Source organism: Eumetopias jubatus, unplaced genomic scaffold (genome assembly GCF_037043125.1).
Source record: "Eumetopias jubatus isolate StellerSeaLion01/CBP00866 unplaced genomic scaffold, mEumJub1_p1.0 scaffold_10, whole genome shotgun sequence".
NCBI lineage: Eukaryota > Metazoa > Chordata > Mammalia > Carnivora > Otariidae > Eumetopias > Eumetopias jubatus.
The window spans coordinates 50,511,346-50,533,222 of record NW_028274816.1 but is presented as its reverse complement, the minus strand read 5'-3'; the positions used below and the strand labels follow the sequence as shown (position 1 = coordinate 50,533,222).

Here is a 21,877-nt window from a genome sequence, read left to right as displayed (position 1 = left end):
GGGGCCCTAACGTGCAGTCCCAGCTAGATCTGAACTGATGAAGCAGCCTCCCTCCTCCCTAAACGCCCAAATTTGGAGGTTACATTTTGGACCCCTAGCATTGGGCCCCAAGTCTTGCTCACCTTCTCTGAAAAGGTCTTATAGGGCCTCAGCATGGGATGGGTCTTCAGTTCCTCATCTATGTTCTCCCCATAGGACCAGTTGTTCTGGATCTAGAGGTGCAGAGGGGACAGGGAGGGGCAGCGCCACTATGGAGCTGAGGGCGGGGGCAGGATGAGGGGTAGACAGCAGCCTGGGGGACTCCTAGGGGAGTCCCTGGAGGGGCTGAGGGCTCCAGGGGAGGTTTGGGGTCTCAGGAAGAGTTAGGGGTCTCAGGGAAATCTGGGGCCTCAGGGAAGACCTGGGTCTGGGGGAAAGCTGGGGTCTTGAGAAAGGCCAGCAGGAATGGGGGTTGCTGGGGAGGGGAGGACCCTGGTGCCAACCTTGTCGAAGGCCCACTTCTCATGCGTGTACTCCGCAAACTTGTTAATGAAGGAGTCCAGCTTCTCTGGGATGATCACACTATTAGGGGGGGATAGGGTGGGCAGATGTTGGGGCTGACCCCTCCTTCCATGTCTGAAACCTTCTTCTCTTTCCCCCAGCCCCCAATCCCCACCCCACTCCTGCCCCCAGGCCTCACTTGAGGGTCTCCACAGGCCGAGGATCGAAGTTGCCTTCAGCATCTACCGTGGCCTTTTTCTCCGCCTTGGATGAGTATGAGGCGTCCACGTAATCGGGGGGCAGGGCCCCTGCGATGGCGCACAGACAAGGCATAGCCATGCGGTACAGCTCTGCATCATACTTCTGGGGACACCAGAGGTGGGGAGTGTGGTCACTGCAGGCCTGGCTGGGCCTTCAAATCTTGGGAGCCCTAGGACCTCAAACTCACCCCTCCAACAATCAACCCCCCTCCCTGGGCCACCACACATCAATTAATGATCTCTCTCCCTGAAACCCAAACCTCAGCCCACCTGGACCCGAAAAACCACCCCTATATCACCCCTCTCTAAGCTCCCAAACTAGAGACCGAACCCCTCTCCCATTACAACCAAACCAGAGACCCAACTCATAGATTCTTCTGGATCCAAACCTGCACAATTGGGGGCTTCCTCTCTGAACCCCAAGTTTGGGAATGTCATTTGGGATTCCCCAACTTTGGGCCCCAAACCCTCCAAACAGGCTCCTTTCAGCCCCTCCTCCACCACGTGCCCAGACCTTATGGGCCAGCGAGTCAAAGATGCCCCAGAAGAGTTTACGAGTGAGGTGCAGCTCTTCCTCGGAGGTGACCCCGAAGTTAGCCCAGCCCGTGGGGAGACAGTAGTACTTCCAGCAGCGCTCATAGTGGTTGGTGAGGAGCTGGGCGGGAGCAAGAGGGGAACACACAGATGAGAGGCATGTAATAGGTGGCAGGCAAAAGAAAGCCCGAGGAGGCCAGGGGTGCGGGCCTTTAAATTATGAAGGTGATATGGATTATGCAAATGATGCTAATGAGGGAAAATGGTACACTTCTTGGGGGAGTGGCCTGGGACCATTTACTATGCAAATTTAGCCATCCAATTTAGAGTCAGGATGGCTGTTCAACCAGAGCTGCATTTGTCTGGTGTTGCTTCACACAAACAAGCGTGCTAATATTAATTCATAGGTAGGGTTGTGTGCGAAGAGCAAATGGACATATGGACGGAGTGATCTGTGCTCCCAAGAATGGCCATGGCAAACAAATATAGGCAGAACCCCATGCAAATATATGGTAATTAGGAAGAGGGCCTCATACCTACTATGCAAATTTGAAACGGGCTGATTTAGATGTATTATGTAAAACAGTCAAGATATCTGAGTTGGAGGTATCTCCTTATGCAAACCAGAAGGCAAATTAAAAAAAAAATCATAGGAGACACTGTGCAAATATTCAGAATAGTTGGGGTGCTATTTATTCAAATCAATGCACTCATTTGAAAAGAGTAAGGCTGGTGGTCTGGGCATACGAATAAGCATGCTAATTAGGGAAAGCAGTGTACTCCATGCAAATCTGTGCGAATTTAGGTGAGGCCTGGCTCAGTGTTAGGCAAATCAAGCACCAATGAAGGAACGGTAGGGGCACCAATGACGCCAAGTGACCGTCCTGGAAATCCTAGTATGCCAATGAGAACACCAGAGAAGTTGCCGTGGGGACGCTGCCCTCACATTTTGCAGGTTAACTGGGCTGGGCGGTGCGGGACACGCAGCCCTGAGGCCCGAGGGCCCGCCCTCACCTTGAGCGGCATCTTGGCGAACGCGTTCAGGATGGGCACGTCAAACACCAGGCGCCGCAGCAGGTGCTGCAGCATCGACGGGCGGATGTACCTGTGGGGACACGCACCGGACGGCGGGGTCTCACCCCCAGGCTGGCCACACACCCCTCTCCCCACCGCCCCGCCTGCGCCACCCCCGGCCCCGCCCCACCTGCAGAGCGCCATGAGACAGTCCTCGATGACGTCGCGCTGCGCCTTGGTGAGCGAGCGGCCGCGGGACAGGCGGTACACCGTGTGCAGCATGGAGTCCACCATGATGGCGCGGTGCTCAGTCCCCGCGAAGAGCGGCGCGCACTTGGTGATGAGCGGCAGCACCGCCAGGCACAGGTAGCGGTTCAGCGCCAGCGCCATCTCCGTGGTGCTGAAAGTGGCCTGGGGCGCAGAGTGGTGGCATCAGGACTGCTTGCACTCTGCTCCCCGGGTGGCCCTGGCTTCGGATCTCCCGCCCCCCACCCCACAACACTCCCCACCACCGTCTCTATTATTACTTTGAACTATGCAAAATTTCAAACATACAGAAGTCGAGGAACCAGTGAATGAACCCTCCTTATCCAGAGTAGACTGTTCAGCAGATATCGCTCTGCGGGCTTATTTCCTCTCCAAACTCACCTTTTTTTCCTGTAATATTTTTGTACAGCCCCAGCCATATACCGCTTTACCCATAGATATTTAAATATGTATTTCTATTCAGACAAGTGCTTCTGTTTCACATCCCAGGCTGCCATTTTCACACCCAGCAGAATTAACAAGCGCGCAAAATTCATGATCAGCTTTCTCCAATTGTCTCAAAAATTGCTTTACATTTAGCTGGGATTATTTGGATCTGGGCATGAGATCCCCAGAAGGCCCCCATACTGTATGTGTCTGGCTTCTGGGTCTCAGGTCTTTTCATCTGTAATTGTCTAACCTTTCCTATTCTTTTTTTTTTTTAATATTTTATTTATTTATTTGACAGAGACACAGCGAGAGAGGGAACACAAGCAGGGGGAGTGGGAGAGAGAGAAGCAGGCCTCCCACCGAGCAGGGAGCCCGATGTGGGGCTCGATCCCAGGACGGTAGGATCATGACCTGAGCCAAAGGCAGACGCCTAACAACTGAGCCACCCAGGTGCCCCCTCCTATTCTTTTTAATGCTATTTATTTGCTGGAAAAACTGGATCATTTATCCAATGGAGTTTCCTATATCTTAGTTTTGACTCGTCATGTCCTGGTGGTGTACTTTAACTTGTGCCTCTGCCCTCAGTCTTTCCTTCTGTCTTTCCTTCCTTCTTTCCTCCCTTCCTTTCTGTTTTCTTTTTTTTTAAGATTTTTTTTTTAAATTTTTACATAATCTCTACACCCAGCGCAGGGCTCGAACTCACAACCCCGAGATCAAAAGTCTCACGCTCCACATAAAGAGCCAGCCAGGCGCCCCTGCCCCTCAGTATTTCTGATACACTGGTAGTTACAGAGTCAAGTTGCAGTGTTCCCTTTCCCAGCCAACAGTTATTTCTCCCATCTTAAGAAGAGTCTTCTCAGGGAGCCTGGGTGGCTCTGTCGGTTGAGCGTCTGCCTTCGGCTCAGGTCATGATCTCAGGGTCCTGGGATCGAGCCCCGCGTCGGGCTCCCTGCTCAGCGGGAAGCCTGCTTCTCCCTCTGCCTCTCCCTCTGTGATCTCTCTCGCTCTCTCTCAAATAAATAAAATCTTTATTAAAAAAAAAAGAGTCTTCTCTCAGCCAAGGCCACCTGTCCAGCATATCATCATTCCTCTGCCTCCTCTGTCACCAGAATTGTTGACACCTGCTGTCTCCAATACGTCACCTGCCAGACCCTCGTAAACCCCCTCCAGTAGGGCTCTTCCCCCACCGCCTCACTGCAAGTGCTCAGCAAGTTCACCAGTGACCTCCATTTGGCCACACCAGCGGTCATTCTGTCCTCATGTTGCTGGGCCGTGTCCCCTCCTATAATCTGTGTTACTATTATATATCTATATAACTATTATCGCTGCTGTCGTGCGCAGGTCTGTCTCCTTGGTGCTGAGCCATCATCAAGAATGATTCTCTCTTAAATAAGAAAGATGAGATGTTGGAGAGTTCCACCCACCCTCGCCCAGAACTCAGAGTTTATCTTGGTTTTTGTTTTCTCTCTTGCCGGGGGTCGGGAGGGGAGGATTAGGATGTGTACACAAGCCCAGACAAACAGAAGCACAGCCGCTATGGCCGTGCCCCATCTTGCGTCCTCTCTGGAGGCAGGGAGGGTGGCTACACGGGGCTCACCGTGTCCAGTGAAGCGGCTGCCCGCATGTCAGGCAGGAAGCCCACGTCCAGCACATGCAGCAAGAAGTCTTGGTTCTCAATGCCGTACACTCGGTCCAGGAAGAGCACCATGGATGCCTTGTGGTCCGGCACGAAGGATGCCGACATCTTTGGCTGTACCAGAGCCCCATCTGTGGGCCAGGAGGGCGGGAGGGGGGGCGGTCAGAGATGCCCTTCAGACCCATCTACTCCCTCCACAGCATCCCTCCCTTGCTGAGGCCTGCCCCCTCCGCACCTTTGCCCAGGGTGGGGATCTGCAGTGGGAGGCTGATGATGCCCACAAGGTCATCCAGGGGCACGAGGGAGCGCAGGATGGCACGGATCCGCAGGGCCTCTCCCTTGCCGGCTTGGATTAGCTGGAAGAGGGAAGTGGGCACATCATCCAGCGCCCTGTGCCCCATATGCTCCTTACTCCATGCATCCCTTCCTGACCCACTGACAGGTAGAGCGGGACTCCTCGTGGGGCACACTCTAGAATTCCCAGCCCTGACTCCTCTGCCCGTGCTTCTCTGCTGTGGCCCTGACCACCTCTGGACCTCATTGCTTGGTCTGCCCCACTGGTGTGGGAGCTCCGTGAGAGCCGGGCCTGGGGCTGTCTTGGTCACTGGTCTGTCTATCCCCAGGACTGCCTCACCTAAGACCACCCACAGAGCGAGAGCTGTCAATGTTGTCCAATGCCTGACTGAAGAGGTTCAAGTTTGGCCCTGCATGCCACTCCCTGTCCCCGGACATCTAGGTCTCACGTGCATCTCCGGTGCACAGCGTCCTAGCAGGTCAATCAAGGCAGCGTAGAAGGACATGATGGCGTGTCCCAGGTGCACACGGTTCTCCTCTGGGGGCTCCTCACCGAAACTGCAGGGCAAGGTGGGCAGTGTGGGGGAGGCGGCAAGGGGCACCCAGCAGGTGGGCCCGTTCCGCTGAGGAGGAGGCAGGAGACTCACTGCTCACGCCGCCGGTCCCTGCGGACTCCTGGGCCGTCGCGCGCCGGGTCCTCAGAGATGCGAATGGCCTCTTCGATGGCGGCCAGCAGCCCCGAGCCGCCCTCACCCCGCAGGGCGGGCCCGAAGCACTCAGGCTTGCGGATGAGCAGCCTCACCACCACGTTGGCGTTCTCCTCCACGCTCTCACCTGGCGGCTCCGGCGGGGTCAGAAGGCCTCATGAGCCACTGCCCGGAGGGAACCCCGCCCCCACCGCCCCGGCAGCCCAGGACCCAGCGCCTCGAGGGCTAACGTCAGGCCCCCATTGGTCTGCGCATCCTGCCGGCCCCGCCCACCCAGAGGAGCCCCTGCCCAGGCTGGGCCAGTGGCTCCGGGTGTGGCCCGCACCCCAGGGAGGCTTTGGTCAGTGCCCCCAGCCCCCTGCCCTGCCACCGCCAACTCCTGACTCACCGTTGACGAAGACGGCGAAGCGCAAAAAGTCCAGGTAGCGCTCACCGCCCCCCGGGTTCCAGCCGATGTCTGGGTACCCTTTGGCCAGGAGCATGGGGCAGCTCTGAAGGCCACAACCTGCCAGGTAGGACACCACCTGCCGGTGGAGAGGGCCTCAGCCAGAGGCCAGACCCACAGTTTCCCCCCCAAGGCTCACACGTCCCTGCCCATCCCTGGAGCTCTGCAACCGGCTTCATTTCTGCATCTCTCAGCACACAATCCTTCTCCTCCTGCACCCTCATCTCCCACCTGGACCATCCCAGCGGCCTCCTTCCTGGGCTCCCTGCTCCCCTGGTCTATCCCACCCAACGCCTCCCCCAACACACAGAAGTGTCCCTTCCTTGCTTGGAACCCCCCTGTGGCGCCACCTCACTTAGGGTAAGACCCAGAGCCCTCTCGGTGGTCCACTAAGACCCTCTGCACAATCTTCCCTGTCACCTCCCTGCCCTCACTTCCCACCACTAACCCCTTACTCCCTCTGCTCCAGCCATTCTGGTCTCTTTGCTGTTCCTCAAACTCACGAGGTTCCCTTCTGTCTCAGGGCCTTTGCTGTTCCCCTGCCTGAAAGGCTCTTCCCCCTGATGTCCGTATGGCCCCTCTCGTCCTTCAGAGCTTTACCTGAATGTCACTTTCTCAGTGAGGCATTCTCTGATCACACTTGTCTAAACTTGGACACCCTCCTGACACTTGATGTTTTTCTCCCCCGGCTCACTTTTTTCATTCTTAACACTCGTCACTAGCTCATACACGATATATTTTACTTATTCATCTTGTTTATTATCCAACTTCCCAACTAGAATGTCAGCTTCGTGAGGACAAGGATTTTTGCTTTTCTCCATCACTGTCACACCCCTACTGTCTGGAACAGGTCCTGGCACGTAGTAGGTACTCGGGAAATAGTTGTTGAATGGGTAATACTACAACAGCAGGTAACTCTTACTGCGTGCTTCCTGGTTTATAAATGCTTTCATGGATTAACTCATTTTATCCTGAGGACAACGCTATTCTATTACATTCATTCGAAAGACGAGGAGACAGAGGCCCAGAGATTTAAGTCACTTGTCCAAGGCCACACAGCAAGAGAGCAAGGGGAGTTAGCCTAAGTTGCTGAACTCCAGAGCCCATGCCCTAAGTCACCACCCACAGAAGTGGGGGGCACAGAGGGCTAAGAAATGTGCCAAGGTCATGCAGCTGCAGGAGAGTGAGGCGTGGATTTGCACTCGGGCCCATGAATGAGGGACTAGGTCCTGCTCTTCCCCTGCAAATGATTCCTCTTCTGGTTTAATCCTGGGCCATCCTATAGAGTGGGTCCCAAATTAGCAGGTGCCCCTAGGGGCCACGTAGGGGCCAGGCCTCCTCTTTCCACACCTTCTCCAGGTCCTGCTCTTGCAATGCCAAGGCCAGCTCATTGTTGTCGATGACGGAGGCAGCTGCCACATCCAGAGGCGTGGAGCCCTGCATGCCTGTGAGGGCAAGGGGCAGGGAGAATGTCTTCAGAGGTATATAGTTGACCGTCTCACTGCTGCCGTGTCTCACCTCCTCTCGGAAGCCCTCCGTGACCACCCCTTTTACAGCCTAGGTCAGGTGCCTCCTCTGGCCTGACCACTGTGGGCTGTCACTGTCTGTCTCCCACGCTGCACCGTGAGCCCTGTGAGGGCCAGGGCCGGGGCTGGCAGGGTATCCCCAGCCCTGCTCATCACAGGGCTACAGCCTAGGGGTAGGTTGAGAGTGAGTGTTTGCTGAATGACTGAATGAGTGAGTGAGCCAGCAGAGTTGAATGCTTGGATGGACCGCCAAGAGTGGGCCATGGGGGACAGCCCCCCGGTCCGGGCTCAGGGGTTCTCACCCAGGCCGATGCCACTGTTCTCAAGCAGGTAGCTCAGGTGGTCGAACATGGAGCGTTGGTTCTGCCGGCTGATGCGACAGAAGTAGCAGAGAAAGCGGCAGCAGCTTGTCACCATCTTAGGGAAGCGGATCTCCTGGGCAGGCAGAGTGGGCCGGTGGTCAGTGGCTGCCCCCCTCAGTGGCCCCCTGCCCTGAGCTCCTCGGCCCACACAGGCCCCTTACCTTGGATTCGCCACCACCGCCAAGGACATTCACCATGACCTCCATGACCGTCTCGTGCATGCCCAGGGCGCGCATCAGGTTCGGGTGTTGGTAGAAGACTTTGTTGTTCATGATGTTCCTGTGAACAGGTAGAGTACACGGGGTCGCCAGGGGCCAGGTGGGGCCCAAGTGCAGCGAGAGCCCCTGGGCCCTTGGGAGAGCTGTCACCACCACTGGGATAACAGTCAACATTTACTGAGCTCTTCCTTCATGCCTGGCACCATCCCCCTTTACAGATTTGGGCTCATTCAATCTTTATGTCCACTCTGGAAGGCAGGAACTATAATTATCCCTATTTTATAGAAAAGGAAACTGACGCACGGATCCAAGGTGGGCTCCCCCAGGGCAGAGATCCTTACCACGTTGCACGTTGTATTCCCCAAGTGCCTAGAAAGGGCCTGGCACAGAGTAGGTGCTCAATGAATGCTTGCTGAGTGAATGAATGAGGCACTCGACACTGAGTGAGTGCTCAATACTATCATTACCATTATCAATAGCATGAGCTATGAGGTAGGCATGGCTCTTCTCCAATTTAGAGATGAACACTGAAGCTCAAAGAGGGTAAATCTTGTGCCAAGAGTCACAGGTGAGTAAGAGCTGTTACCCCGGGGGTTGGATGGAAGAAGGGAGGGGAGGGGACATTAGCCAGGGAGATGGGCTAGCTACTGGGAGAAATATATCACCCCAAGGATGGGGCAGGAGTGGATGAAGTGGATGAAGGAGACATTATTGCATCCAGGGGACATGAGCCAGGGGGACAAGCTGGAGCTAGGAGGGCCCCCCCTCCTTCCTGGAGGATGTGCGAAATCCAGGGAGGGGGCAGGGCCTCACCCAATGCTCTGGATCATAAGGTTTTCCTCCTGGGGACCCATCTGCACGATAAGCAGGGACCGGATCTGGCCAAGGCACTCAAGCAAGCTCATGGTGTCCTCCATGGATAACGGTGAGATGGTGTATGCCCGGGGCAGGGCACGCAGCAGCTCCCCAAGCCCGTCGTACTGCCGGTGCAGGAGGCTGAACATGGCCCGTACGAGCTCGGGGCTCTGCACAAAGTCCTCTTGAGCCCAGCGCACCACCGTGTGGGACACCAGCTCCTGCAATGACTCTGGGAAGGGACATAAGCATCAGAACACTGCCAGGTTGGGGCCTTGAGCCCGAACAATGCAGAAAGGGCCCCGCTTTCCAGAGGGCGTTTCAGTTACTAATCTCCCCAACTCTCCATCTGCCAGGAGTGGGCAGATTCTGGAAGATTTTTTTTTTTATTGCCCTAAGAGCTTCCCTGTTCTCTTCACCCTAATACCCAGACAGCAAGGGCCCCCTAAAGGTTTCAAGAGGAAAAAGAAATTGTATCACTTCAAAATACCAGAGTAACATTATAAGCACCTTTGAAATATGTAATTCACCTTTGAAGGCACAAGTCATAATTCCACTTGGTCTGTAAAAATACTGCTGATTTTTCATCGAGAGACAACAGACACAAGGAAAACCTGTGGCCTTCAGTATCATTTGGAAATGATATCAAAATGAACTGTTTTATTTTCCCTGGACATCTCCCTGGGACTCATCTCTCCTACATCCCGTGTCCATTTCTTTCTCTGTCTCTCTTTCTCTCCCAACCCTTCTCCTCCCCAGGATTTCTGGGAGAAAGCACAGATGTCTCACATGTCTCAGGGTTAAGAGAAACCTCCATGCACTGGCACTGAACGATGGTGTCAATTCATGACCTTCCAGTGCTACGCAATCTGGCCCTGTCCCTTCTGACTCATCTCCTGCCCCTCTCCCCTTGCTCACTCTGCTCCATCCACACTGGCCTCTAAACACACCAAGCACGTTCCTGCCTCAGGGTCTTTGCACCGGCTATTCCTTTTGTACCAATTATCCTCCCCAGATCTTTGCGTACCTCACTCCCCCACTCTGACCCCTCCACCTCCACCCCTTCTCTGTTCTGTCACTCAGCTTTATTTTTCTCCTTAGCACCCATGGCCACCTGACATTATGGAATATGTATATGTGTATCTGTTATAATATTATAAACTCCTGGAAGGTAGAGATTTTGACTCTTTCCCCCTACAGTATTCCCCAGCCCTGCCAACAGTGCCTGGCCCAGAGCTGGCCCAATAACCATTTCTTGAATGTTGTAGAATAAACCCTGTACCAACATCAGGGACTCTGTCCTTGTTGGATGGAGCTAAAATACATTTTGCATAATGGCCCATTGGCCCAACATTTATCAGAACTGCTTTTCTAATCCCTCAGCGTAGTAATCATTTCACCAAAAAAAAAAAAAAAAAGAGGAAACCAAAGACAAGCCCTGAGGACACAGAAGCCATGGTGGTAGAGAAGCTGCCACCATCTCAAGGCGGGATGTACGTCTCTGCTCTGGAAGGCCACATGGATGCTGGTCCAACACACGTACCGTGCGGCCCCCACACTTGGGCCACACTTCCAGTAGGCCTCTTCTCTCACCCCACCCCCCCACTCCTCCTCTCTCATTAACCTACCGCTCCCTTGCCCTACTCCTCATGGCCTATCTTGGACCTAGAGGCTCTCCAAGTACAGGGCTGCCTGCCCCACCCCTGTCCCCTCCCCAAAGGCCCCAGTCCTCACGGGGTTTGCTCTCCTCAGCAGGTGGTTCCTCCTCGGGTTTCCCCTCCTTCTTCTTCACCAGCCGTACTTTCTCCAACAGGCTCATCAGGCGGCTGCCCAGGGTGGCCTCTTCCTCTGGTTCCTCCTCCTCCCCCTCCAGCTGAATTCCTGGAGTTGGTCAAAGGGAGAAGGTGTCATTCGTCTGCGTGCTTATTCTTCTCCTCATTCACTTCTTCATTCATTGGTTCATTCATTCCTCATTTAGGTGTGCATTCTTGGGTTTTTTGTTTATTTCTCCATATGTTCATATGTTTGTTCATTTATTCATCCTTCGAAGAATTTTAAATGTCTTTTAAACTAACTATTGTAAATAGGTCCAAAGAACTAAAGGAAAGCATGTCAAAAGTGTTAAAGAGAAGTATGGTGACAATGACTCCCCAAATAGAGAATATTAATAAAGAGGTGGATCATATAAAAAATAACCATATAGAAATTCTGGGGCTGAAAAGTACAATAACTGAAATTTAAAAATCACTAGAGGGGTACAACAGCATATTTGAGCTGGTGGGAGAAAGAATCAGTGAACTTGAAGGTAGGACAACAGAGGTTATCCAGTCTGAAGAGCAAAAAAGAATGAAGAGGGGCGCCTGGGTGGCTCAGTCGTTAAGCATCTGCCTTCGGCTCAGGTCATGATCCCAGGGTCCTGGGATCGAGCCCCGCATCGGGCTCCCTGCTCCGCGGGAAGCCTGCTTCTCCCTCTCCCACTCCCCCTGCTTGTGTTTCCTCTCTCACTGTCTCTCTCTCGCTGTCTCTCTCTCTCTCTCTGTCAAAATAAATAAATAAAATATTTTTAAAAAAAGAATGAAGAAAAACTAACAGAGCCTCAGAGCCTGTGGGATACCATCAAGTATATAAATATATGCATAGTGCGAGTCCCAGAAAGAGAGGTGAGAAATGGCAGGGAAAATACTTGGAGAATAATAGCCCACAAGTCCCAAATTTGATGTAATATATTAATCTACAACATCCAAGAAAGTTAACAAACTCCAAGTAAGATAAAATCAGAGAGCACCATACCTAGATACATGGTACCCAACTGTTTCAAAGGAAAGGCAAACAGAAAACTTGAAAGCTAGAGAAAAACCACTCATAACATATAAAAGAATCTTAGCAAGATTATTAACTGACTTATTATCAGAAACAATGGAGGTTATCCATTCATCCCTCAAGCCACCCAACCATCTCTCCATCCAAGTTTCAATTACCCATATATCCACCCATCCATCATCACCCTTCTCTTTATCCACCCATCCACCCAGACATCTCTTCACCCATTTCTTTATTCATTCATCTCTCTATCCACCAATTTACACACTCATCATTCACTTGCCTAGAGCCATCCATCCCTGTATAACCCACTCAAATACCCATGCAAACTTATCCTTCCACTCATCCTCTGTCTGTTCACTAATATGTCTGTTAATTCATTCATTCATTCACGTATTCATTCACTCAACCAGAAGTTACATTGCACCAATACTGTACATATTTAAGATCAGGAAATCTTAGGGAAACTTCAGGAGAGGTCTCGAGAGAAAGTTTGGGAGATGGATGATCTCTCTTACCACAGTGTGCCAGCAAGTCTTGATGAAATTCGAGCAAATCCTGTCGGACCTCTTCAGGGAGAGGACAATCTTCCTCATCCTCACCATCTTTGAATTGCAATAGCATGTTTATCTAGAAGAAGGTCAAAAGTTAGAATGAGGGTCAGAGGCCCAAGAGCAGAAACTCTGAGGTCAAGGATCAAAGATTGAATTGTGAGTCCCCGCTTAAGGTCATGAGCTGGTAAACACTATCTGAGAGACTAGAGGTTTGAAAGGAGTCAGTGTCCGTCTGAAGTGACTAAGAGGTAAGACTGGTTCAGAGAGAAGTAGAAGAGTAAGAAATAATTGTATCAATAGGGTCAGAGGTCAAGCATGAGTTTAAAGGTATAGTACCATCAGTAGGGGGAGAGGTTAAAGTTGGGGCTTAGACAGTAAGGCCAGCTGGGGTCAAGGGTCAGAGTACCTGCTCCTGGGGTGGGGAGCGGAACTCGCGAGTACGTCGGGCAGTCTCAGCTGCAGACATGGTGAAGGCTTTCATGAGGAGGCCATAGCGGTCCCGCTGGTTGGCCTGGAGCCTGTCCACATAGCGCTCCGCAAAGGCTGCTAGGGATTCCACACGGTGCTGCAGCTCTTGGTCACAGAAATACTCCAGCAGGTGGCACATCTGTGGGAGGACAGCCATGCAGTAGGAATGATGGTGATGAGACCATCCTTGAAAATTTTCTTGCTTCTTCTCCCCTCTCCATGGCCCTGCCCTATCTGCCACCATCGTTTCCTGCCTGGATCCTTAAGCCAGCCTTCTCCACGGTCTTCTCTCTCCTATCCACGTGCCCCATGGCAACCAGAGAGATCATCTGAAGCCAGCAGCACTCCAATCGTCTGTGGCACTTCCACAGCTCCCCACTTCCTCGGGACCAAGTCCAGACCCATGCCCCACCAGATCCTGTGTCTCCCAGCCCCGATGGGGGGAGGCTGGAGAGCAGGAAGAATCAGCCCACCTGTAACTTCACAGATTCTGGCAGCTTCATCTGGAGCAGCCCTTCCTCCAAGTCTTCTTCTTTTTCCCCTTCCGCTGTCTCCTCTTCCTCTTTTTCCTCATCTTCTTTCTCCTGTGCCTCTTCCTCCTCATCCTCCTCTTTCTCCTCTTCATCTTCCTCTTCGTCTTCCTCCTCTTCCTCTTCCTCTTCTTCCTCAGTGAATACTTCAGGTTCAATCATCTTCAAGATCTGTTTCACATCCTCATCGGCAAAGATGCCCATCACCTACAGGACAAAGCCTGGGTCCTTCACTGTGGCCCACAAGACCTCCAAATCAACATCCCAGCCTCACTCCCCAGATCTGCTTCTCCTGCACATGTCAGATGCATTCCTACATGGGCTAGGTATGATTCCTCCTACACAAAGAAATGGCATCCCCCGCCCTGCTATTCATCTTCCTTAAGATCCCCCCAGATCCACACCCTGTATACCACCTAACCTGGCCCAGACCACACAGCCAAACGTGAGCACCTCTCCCTTCACTAGTAAATGTCCTTTCTCCTAAGGTTGAGCACATGTAACTCTGGAACAGGACACACCCTACCCTGATGGGATGCTCTCATAGCTCCCAGTATATGCTAGCCCTCAGTAAACATAATGAAGATGCTAACAGATGGAGGGAGAGCAGGTAGATGAAAGGGAAAAACAGTGGGGAAAGAGAGATGGATACGTGGGGGTCGGGGGAGAACTGTGTGGCTGAATTAATAGATGAAACAGTAGAGGTATGGGGCGCCTGGGTGGCTCGGTTGGTTGGGTGACTGCCTTCGGCTCAGGTCATGATCCTGGAGTCCCGGGATCGAGTCCCGCATCGGGCTCCCTGCTCAGCAGGGAGTCTGCTTCTCCCTCTGACCCTCTTCCCTCTCGTGCTCTCTATCTCTCAGTCTCTCTCAAATAAATAAATAAAAAAATCTTTAAAAAAAAACAGTAGAGGTATGAAGGGGAGAGAAATTGGTAGGCAGATAATGGTTGGAGAGGTGAAGGTAAAGGTAGAGGAAGAGGTGGGTGGATGAATGACAGAATATATAATGTATGGATAGGTGGGTAGGTGGATGTAAATGAGTGGATGGGTAAATAGATAAATGGGTAAATAGCCAGGGGGTGGGGTGGGATGGCTGGATGATGGATGGGTGGATAGGTGTGCACATGAAAATTTGGATGGATGGATGGATGGATGGATATATGGATGAGACATTAGATGAGTATGTGAATGAATGAAAAGATACATGCAATAAAGGATGAAGAATGAGTGTATGGTGGGTAGATGAATGGGTGTAGCTAGTTGGATGGATTTGTGGGTAGGTGGATAGGTGTATATATATATGGATTGAGAGATGCATTGGTGGACAGACAGGCAGGTGGAAGATGAAGGAACAGATGAACCTGTAGATGGGTGGATGGATGGATATGTGGATGAATGTATGCACAGGTGGAAGGAGGATGATAATTGGATGTATGAAAGGAAAGAGATTAATAAATAAATGGCTAGGTGGATAAATGAATGGATGGAACAGTAGATATACTGATGTATGAGTAAATGCAAGGATGAACGGACAACTGGATTGAAAGTTGGATAGATGGATACATGGATGGATGGATGGACGGATGGATGGATATGTGGGCAGAGAATGGAAGGATAAATAAATGGATGGACTTGTGGAGAGGAAGATGGGGGTATGTTTGAATAGACGGGTAGAGGATAGATGAATGATGGTTGTTTGGATGGGTGAATGGAAAGAAGGGAGAAAAGATTAATAAACAGATTAATAGGCGACAGATGAATGGATGGGAGGAAAAGTGAACGAAAGAGAGTAGATGATAGAAGGATAAATTGAAAGGTGGAGGATGGAGAGGTGAATGGGTGGTTTAGATGCATAAATGAGAGGGGGATTGATGGATGATTTGGAATGTGGAAGAAGAATGGGACAGAGGGAAGCAGGAGGAAACCATTACCAGCAGGGTGGACACGAGCTTGAGCACGGGCACAAACTGGAACTCCACAGAGCCCCCGACAGGGTCACGTGCGTGCTGCCCACCACCTCGCACAGCCTCCCCCAGCATTCTCAGCGCTTTATCCCGCAGCGCCTCCAGAGGGATGCTGGGGCTGAGGCGCGCCCGAGCTTCCGCCACGCCAGCAGCCGGCAGGGCAGCCACGAAACAGGGCGGGGAGAAATGGTGTGGAGGCCGCAGCGAGGTGGTGACGCCAACGCCGGGCAGGCCATGGTGGCGGGGGCCATTTTCTGCACTTCTTCCAGGTGGGAAGAGAGTGATGGCGCGGGTCTCCTCCGTGAGGGGCACGATGTACTCAGAGAGCATGGAGCGGCGGCTGCGGCAGGCACTTTCGAGGTGGATGCTGATGAGGAGGTCGTAGTAGCCGGCCCGCAGCGGGCCGGGCAGGTGCGCGTCCTCCAGGGCATGCAGCAGCTGCGCCTGGTCCACGTGGCTGCACAGAGCATGCGCCACGCGGTTGTTGCCCAGCGCGCACACCGCGCGGTAGAGGCGGAGGGTGTGAGAGTGGAACCGCTGCAGGTCCAGGCGCTCCGACAGCTCCAGAATGTCCATGCAGCTGCGGCGGACAGGACATGGGCCACAGACAGGGACAGACCACAGAGAGGCAAAGAAATGCTAAGGTGAGTGTCAACTCCCAGTGTCCTGCTGGGTCAAGGTTCTGTGAGGTCTGCGGAGCTGGGTCTAGGAGTCTTTTAAAAGTTCTGGACGTCCCCGAGGTGGTCTGGGGGCTCCTTGGGATGTTTCTGGGATCCCTGGGGTGGTGTGGTACTCTGGGGTATCTGAGAGTACATGGAGGAGATCTGGTGACCTCAAATTGGGACTGAACCTCCCTCTGGCAGGCTCACTGAGTAACCTGGCTATGTTTGAATACGACTAGAATGTAAACCCCACCAGGGCAGGACATTTCTGCCTTTGGGGCACTTTTTTTTTTTTTTTTTTGCTATATTCCCAGCACCTCAACGGGACTTAGCACATAGTAAGTGCTCAATAAATGCTTGTTAAATAGATGGAGAGATTGATAAAGTAAGTGAGTGCGTGTATCTGGGACTCCCAGAGATGGGTCTGAGTCCCCTTGGGCAAGTCTGAGCCCCCTGAGTTATACATGAGCATTGCTAGAATGTCTGTCCACACGGGTTTGGTGTTTCCAGCCTAGAATGCTGCTGGTCACATAGGAAGAGCTCAGAGCTATCTGTTGAATGAATAAAAGAAAGATGCAACATATCAGAGCCTCCCGGGGTGTCTGGGATTGGAGTCTGTTCAAGGTACCTGAGAGCATTCCTGCCATACATGTGAACACCGCTCTACTCTGGGTGTGTCTCGGTCCCCTGGACTGGGTTTGAGATTTCCATGTGATACATCCAGAGTCTCCCTGCGTGTGCCCAAGACACCCTGGGGTGCATCCGGGCCTCTGTGAGTAATGTCCATGTCCTTCTGAGGTGCACTTGAGGCTCCTGGAGTTCGTGTGGCTCCTCAGTGTGGATCTGGGCTCCTTGAAATGGGCTTGGAGCCCTGTGGGGTAGGTCTGGGGTCCCTGGATATGAGTCTGTGGTCCACTATGATGGGCCTAAAGCCCTCTGAGGTGGGTCTGGAGTCCCCCGGAGTCTTATCTGAGGATGCCCGAGCTGAGAGTCAGGGTCCCCTGAGGTAGATCTGGGGCCTACTGGGGTGTTGGCTGGAGTCCTGGGGTACTGGTGGAGGGGGGCACTGAGAGGGTTCCAGGCCCCAGAGGACTTGCAATACCCATCCCACCCCCACAAGCCTGGGCTGGCCCTGACCGGTTCTCCTCAGGGATGTGCAAAGCCATCATGGTCAGCGGCTCCTGGCACTGCACGGCCCAGCCAAGCCGGTCGCCTGCACGCCGTGTCTCCACCTGCAGGAAGTGGTTGGGCATACGGCTCCACGAGACGGGCATCAGCATCTGCACCTCTAACCGAGGCGGGCACTGCGGGGCCGGGTTCTTGCGTTCACTCAGAAACATGGCAGCCGACAGCGGCATGATGTTCTAGGGGCACAGAGGTGTGCTCTGGTCAGGATTCCCAGCCCTCTCTGTCCTGCCACTCTGCTTCCAGGGAGACCTCCCGGACTGCCCCACTTTTCAGCCACTCTGGCAGCCTGACCTCCCGCACCTACCGCCTCAGCCTGCCCCATCACTGCACTCTTACCTTCTGCTTCCCCAACTCAAACTGGATGACGTTCTGGTGGGTGGGCAGGACAAAGACGGCAGGAAACAGCTTCGTGTTGGGCTCCACCTGGCAAGGAAGAAAACGCCAGGGTGAGGAAGAGGGTGAACTAGAGGTGACATTGACTCTGGATCCTGAACTCTGGGGTTGACTGCCCCAGCCTGATCCTGCTGGTGTTTACAGATCCAACCTCAGGCACTGAAAATGCCGCAGGGACCCCGAGGTTGCTCGTGGGCTGCACCACCTCTGATCCAGACAGGCCAACCTCCTCCACCTCCCCCAGGGGCAACATTATCTTCTGGGTCATTGTGCATTTCATGCCCTCCACCTGGTACCATTTCCATTTCTCTCCCAAGACTCATTCGTCAAAACCCAGGAAGATCTTCTGACTGCACTTTCCCGCCAGCCCCTCTGATCTCTGCAGTGGAACCCACCCAGCCTCCATCACCACAAACACCATCATCTGTGAAGCAGTCTTGCCAAACCTGAATCTAACCACACCTGTGGACCCGTTTGCCGGTTGACAGAAAATACAGGGGACAGAGGAAAATGTTAAAACAACACCACGGGGATGCATCAGCCAGATGCAGACTGAGAAGCCAGGCTAGCACTCTTCAGATGCTGGTAGACACACGAATCCCCCAGGATTAAATTTCGGATTCTCACTGGGCAGGTCTAGGGGGAAGCCTGAGATTCCTCATTTCTAACAAGCCCCCAGGTGATGCAGATCCTGCTGATCTGGGGACCACACTTTGAGAAGCAAAGCTTTCCAGCACAGACAGCCTGGTTTCTTCAACAAACACACTTCAGAGAAGAAGACAGACACGGAAGGGAAATCTACATATGAGAGACTTGAGGGGCATAGCAACTAACTAAAATACATGACCTTATTTGGATTCCAATTCAAATGAACAAACGGGAAAAAGACTTTTTGAGACAACCAGAGAAATGTGAACACGGACTGGATTAATTAAGTAGGAATTACTAGGGGTTTTTTATACGAGTGGTATAGTGGTTATGCTTTTTAAAAGAATCCTTACTTTTGTAGAGATACACACTGAAAAGAGATGAAACCATATGATATCTGGGGTCTCCTTCAAAATCATCCAGTGGGTGTGGAAGTGAAGGCGGGTATAAAGGGTAAAGATGACACAAGATCAGGGCACCTGGGTGGCTCAGTAGGTTGGGCGACTGCCTTCAGCTCGGATCATGATCCCGGAGTCCCAGGATTGAGTCCCACGTGGGGTTCCCTGCCCGGTGGGGAGTCTGCTTCTCCCTCTGACCTCACCCCCTCTTGTGCTCTCTTGCACTCTCTCTCTCTCAAATAAATAAATAAAGTAAAATCTTTATTAAAAAAAAGATGACACAAGATCAGCTGCAAGTGGGTAACAGTTGAAGCTGGAGAGTGGGGACATGGAGGTCCAGTACGCTATTCCATTTTTGCATATTTTTGAAATTCTCCATTTAAAATAAAGTTTTATAAAATCCAAATTAGATGGATTAATGGATGGATAAGTGGATGAATACGTGAAGGGTGGTAGGTTCTTGGTAGTGGGCATATGGGCGTTCACTGTACAATTCCTTTGATTTTGTTGTATGTTTGAAATCTTTCATAATAAATAAAATAAGTGTTGCAACAGGAAATGTTGAAAAGGAAAAGCCCACCCGAGGACTCGTCCTAGGGTGTTCCCTGATTGGCAAAAAGTTGGCGATTGGTGTCAGCAGGCCTAAGAGGGACTATGGACCCCTCTCCAAGGTCAAGGCAGTGCTCTGTCTCCTCCTTTCTGGGTGTCAGTTCAGTGAATGGTTAACTAGGTGGTCTCCCAGGGCCTTCCCAAGGCCTGGCCTTCTCTGGGGTCTGTCCTCAGAGGCGGTCTGGAAGGGTCTTCCCAGCATTCTGGGACATGAGGACACTATTGCTAAGCTGGGCTCACCTGGAAAAAGGTGTTGCTCTCTTTCCCATTGGCAGTAAATGTCATCAGGCCAGTGGCCAAGTCCACCAGGCAGCCAATGATGAGGTCTGTGTGGCTGATCCGGCCCTGGTGCCCGGAGCTCACGAAGTCCCCGCCCCACACCATGTAGCAGTTGCTGCACTTGAGGCTGGAGGAAACAGGAGCAGTCAGTGCATGGCTCCTCAGCCAAGGTGCTCTGGACCCTGGGCACTTCCTTCCCCAAACTCCCAGATTACCAGGACCTCCGAGCTCCACCCCCAGACCCCCATCTGCAGACCCGAGTGCCGAAACCCCAAGCCCCTCAGAGCGAGAGTTCTTAGAAGTTGGCTGGGGGTTCTGAGAGGAAGAGAGGGAAGGGGAGCAGGAAGAGAGAACAGAGACAGGAGGTAATGTAGAAAGGGGAGCATGAGATGAAGGAAGAGAAAATGGAAAAGACCAAACAGAAACAGAAGAGGAGGAAAAACCCAGAGCAGGAAAGTAAACAGGGAGAGAAGAGGAGAAGAAGAGGGGGAGGAAGGCTTCTGGGGCAAGCCTGGGGAGAGCCAGGTGCCCAGCGCTGACCCCTCACCTTCCACGGTCCCAGCCTCTTTGCTCACCTGCTGTGGACGTTGCCTTGTTCGTCCCCCATGGTCACCGTCACTGCCCGGACCTTGCTAAGGTCGAAGTTCATGTCGTGCTGATGGTAGTCAGGGGTGACCCAGCCCACCCACACACAGCTGGGTTCCTGGCCAGCGAAGACCCTCACAGAGTAATAGTACTAGAGAGGCAAAAGGGGACCAATGGTCAGTCCAGAAGGTGCGTGACACAGGGCTTCCCTGGAACTCTAAGTTGGTCTCTCTGGATTCACAGTGTCCTCTGGGAGTTCAAGAAATTACTGGATTTGAGACACACACACCCCGGGGTCTATGCCCCTCTATTTCTGTGTCTACTGATATATTTTTAGATTTGGGAATCCTCTTGGGACTATTTGTGATACCCCCGAATTTGGGTCCCTCTCCAAATTAGAGAGTTATTAATAAATAATAGTTGACAAATAGTTCACAAATTAATTAACTTAATCACCACCAAGTGGGTACAATTTGTATCCCCATTTTACTGATGGGAAAACCATAAAACTTCCATAAAGGAGAAGGCATTGAGCAGAAGTGATTTACCCACTTGGCACCCAGGTAGCCCCATAATCCTAACCACAAGGCTGTCTCAGAAAACATTTCAGGGCGCCTGGGTGGCTCAGTTGGTTAAGCGACTGCCTTCGGCTCAGGTCATGATCCTGGAGTCCCGGGATCGAGTCCCGCATCGGGCTCCCTGCTCAGCAGGGAGTCTGCTTCTCCCTCTGACCCTCTTCCCTCTCATGCTCTCTCTCATGCTCTCTCTCTCTCAAATAAATAAATAAAATCTTTAAAAAAAAAAAGAAAACATTTCAGATTTGGGAAATCCCCAAACTCTACTGGGGTAATTGTGAATGTTGGTTCCCAAGAATATACTAGAATAGCTATTAAATTTGGGGGTATTGAGTTTATATGGGTGAACACAAATATGAGGTCTCAAGTCTGTATTGGTATTTCCTCTGGATTCTGGATCCCTGGGAGTTTTATCAGTGTGCCTTATAGCTTCATTGTGTTCCTGCAATTTTTAGTCCCTCTAGGTATATGGATTTAGAGGTTCAAAGGACTAAATCAGTGTGTGCTCTATTTTGTGGTCTTCAGTGTATATTGGGGTGTCCCCAGTAAGGGGATTACAAGGGGATTGCAGCATGAAATTTGGAAATCTGAGGGGTCTCAGAGTTGAGGGTCCTAGATTCCCACCGTGGTGGTATTGAGGATGATCTCAGGGTCATCACGGTTGTCAGCGGGCACGACCTCTCGAGGGAGTCGGGGCAGAGTGGGAGTGGCTGGTGGTTGGGTCATCATGGCGGCCTTCTTGGCCTTGAATAAGAACCTGGTGATGGGGAGGAGAGGCTACTGTGAGAACCAGCTCTCAAGCCCAGCCCCCAGCCCTCTCCACCACAACATTCATGACCCCCACATCCCATTTCTAATACCCAAGTCCCCGCCTCTAGAGGGATAAAATTGCCAACTGAGTCACCATTATCCATTCTGGAGATGCTGTGCTCTGTGCTTGCAGATGCCCAAATTTAAAGGTGCCTCTGGGAACATGGAGGTTCCCTTTGGGGCATACAGTGGTCCCCCTAAGTCAGCATTTCTCATATGGGTGCTAAAGGCATTTGGGAAAGGACAACCCTTCATTGTGTGGTACTGTCTTGTACACCAAAAGCCTGTAGAATTCCTGGAGTCCCCCAGTAGCATCACCACCATCCCAACAAACTGTGATAACCAAAATCATCCACCATTTCCAAA

General features: G+C 52.3%; 1 protein-coding gene across 1 annotated transcript in view; it reads right to left on the bottom strand.

Moving 5' to 3' along the window:
- RYR1 (ryanodine receptor 1) overlaps positions 1–21,877 on the bottom strand; it is a 108,446-nt gene that overhangs the window by 56,779 nt on the left and 29,790 nt on the right. The window contains exons 30-54 of the mRNA XM_088026936.1: positions 21,326–21,458; positions 20,117–20,277; positions 19,503–19,668; positions 17,551–17,637; positions 17,164–17,390; positions 15,332–15,944; positions 13,343–13,606; positions 12,808–13,008; positions 12,366–12,477; positions 10,762–10,908; positions 8,986–9,259; positions 8,116–8,233; positions 7,895–8,027; positions 7,417–7,511; positions 6,010–6,145; positions 5,562–5,748; positions 5,364–5,472; positions 4,856–4,976; positions 4,582–4,751; positions 2,479–2,699; positions 2,289–2,379; positions 1,255–1,395; positions 680–843; positions 483–561; positions 123–212 (exon numbers count right to left, since the gene is read on the bottom strand). Coding sequence (XP_087883062.1) covers positions 123–212; positions 483–561; positions 680–843; positions 1,255–1,395; positions 2,289–2,379; positions 2,479–2,699; positions 4,582–4,751; positions 4,856–4,976; positions 5,364–5,472; positions 5,562–5,748; positions 6,010–6,145; positions 7,417–7,511; positions 7,895–8,027; positions 8,116–8,233; positions 8,986–9,259; positions 10,762–10,908; positions 12,366–12,477; positions 12,808–13,008; positions 13,343–13,606; positions 15,332–15,944; positions 17,164–17,390; positions 17,551–17,637; positions 19,503–19,668; positions 20,117–20,277; positions 21,326–21,458 — 4,240 coding nt within the window. The remainder of the gene's footprint in view (positions 1–122; positions 213–482; positions 562–679; positions 844–1,254; positions 1,396–2,288; positions 2,380–2,478; positions 2,700–4,581; positions 4,752–4,855; positions 4,977–5,363; positions 5,473–5,561; positions 5,749–6,009; positions 6,146–7,416; positions 7,512–7,894; positions 8,028–8,115; positions 8,234–8,985; positions 9,260–10,761; positions 10,909–12,365; positions 12,478–12,807; positions 13,009–13,342; positions 13,607–15,331; positions 15,945–17,163; positions 17,391–17,550; positions 17,638–19,502; positions 19,669–20,116; positions 20,278–21,325; positions 21,459–21,877) is intronic.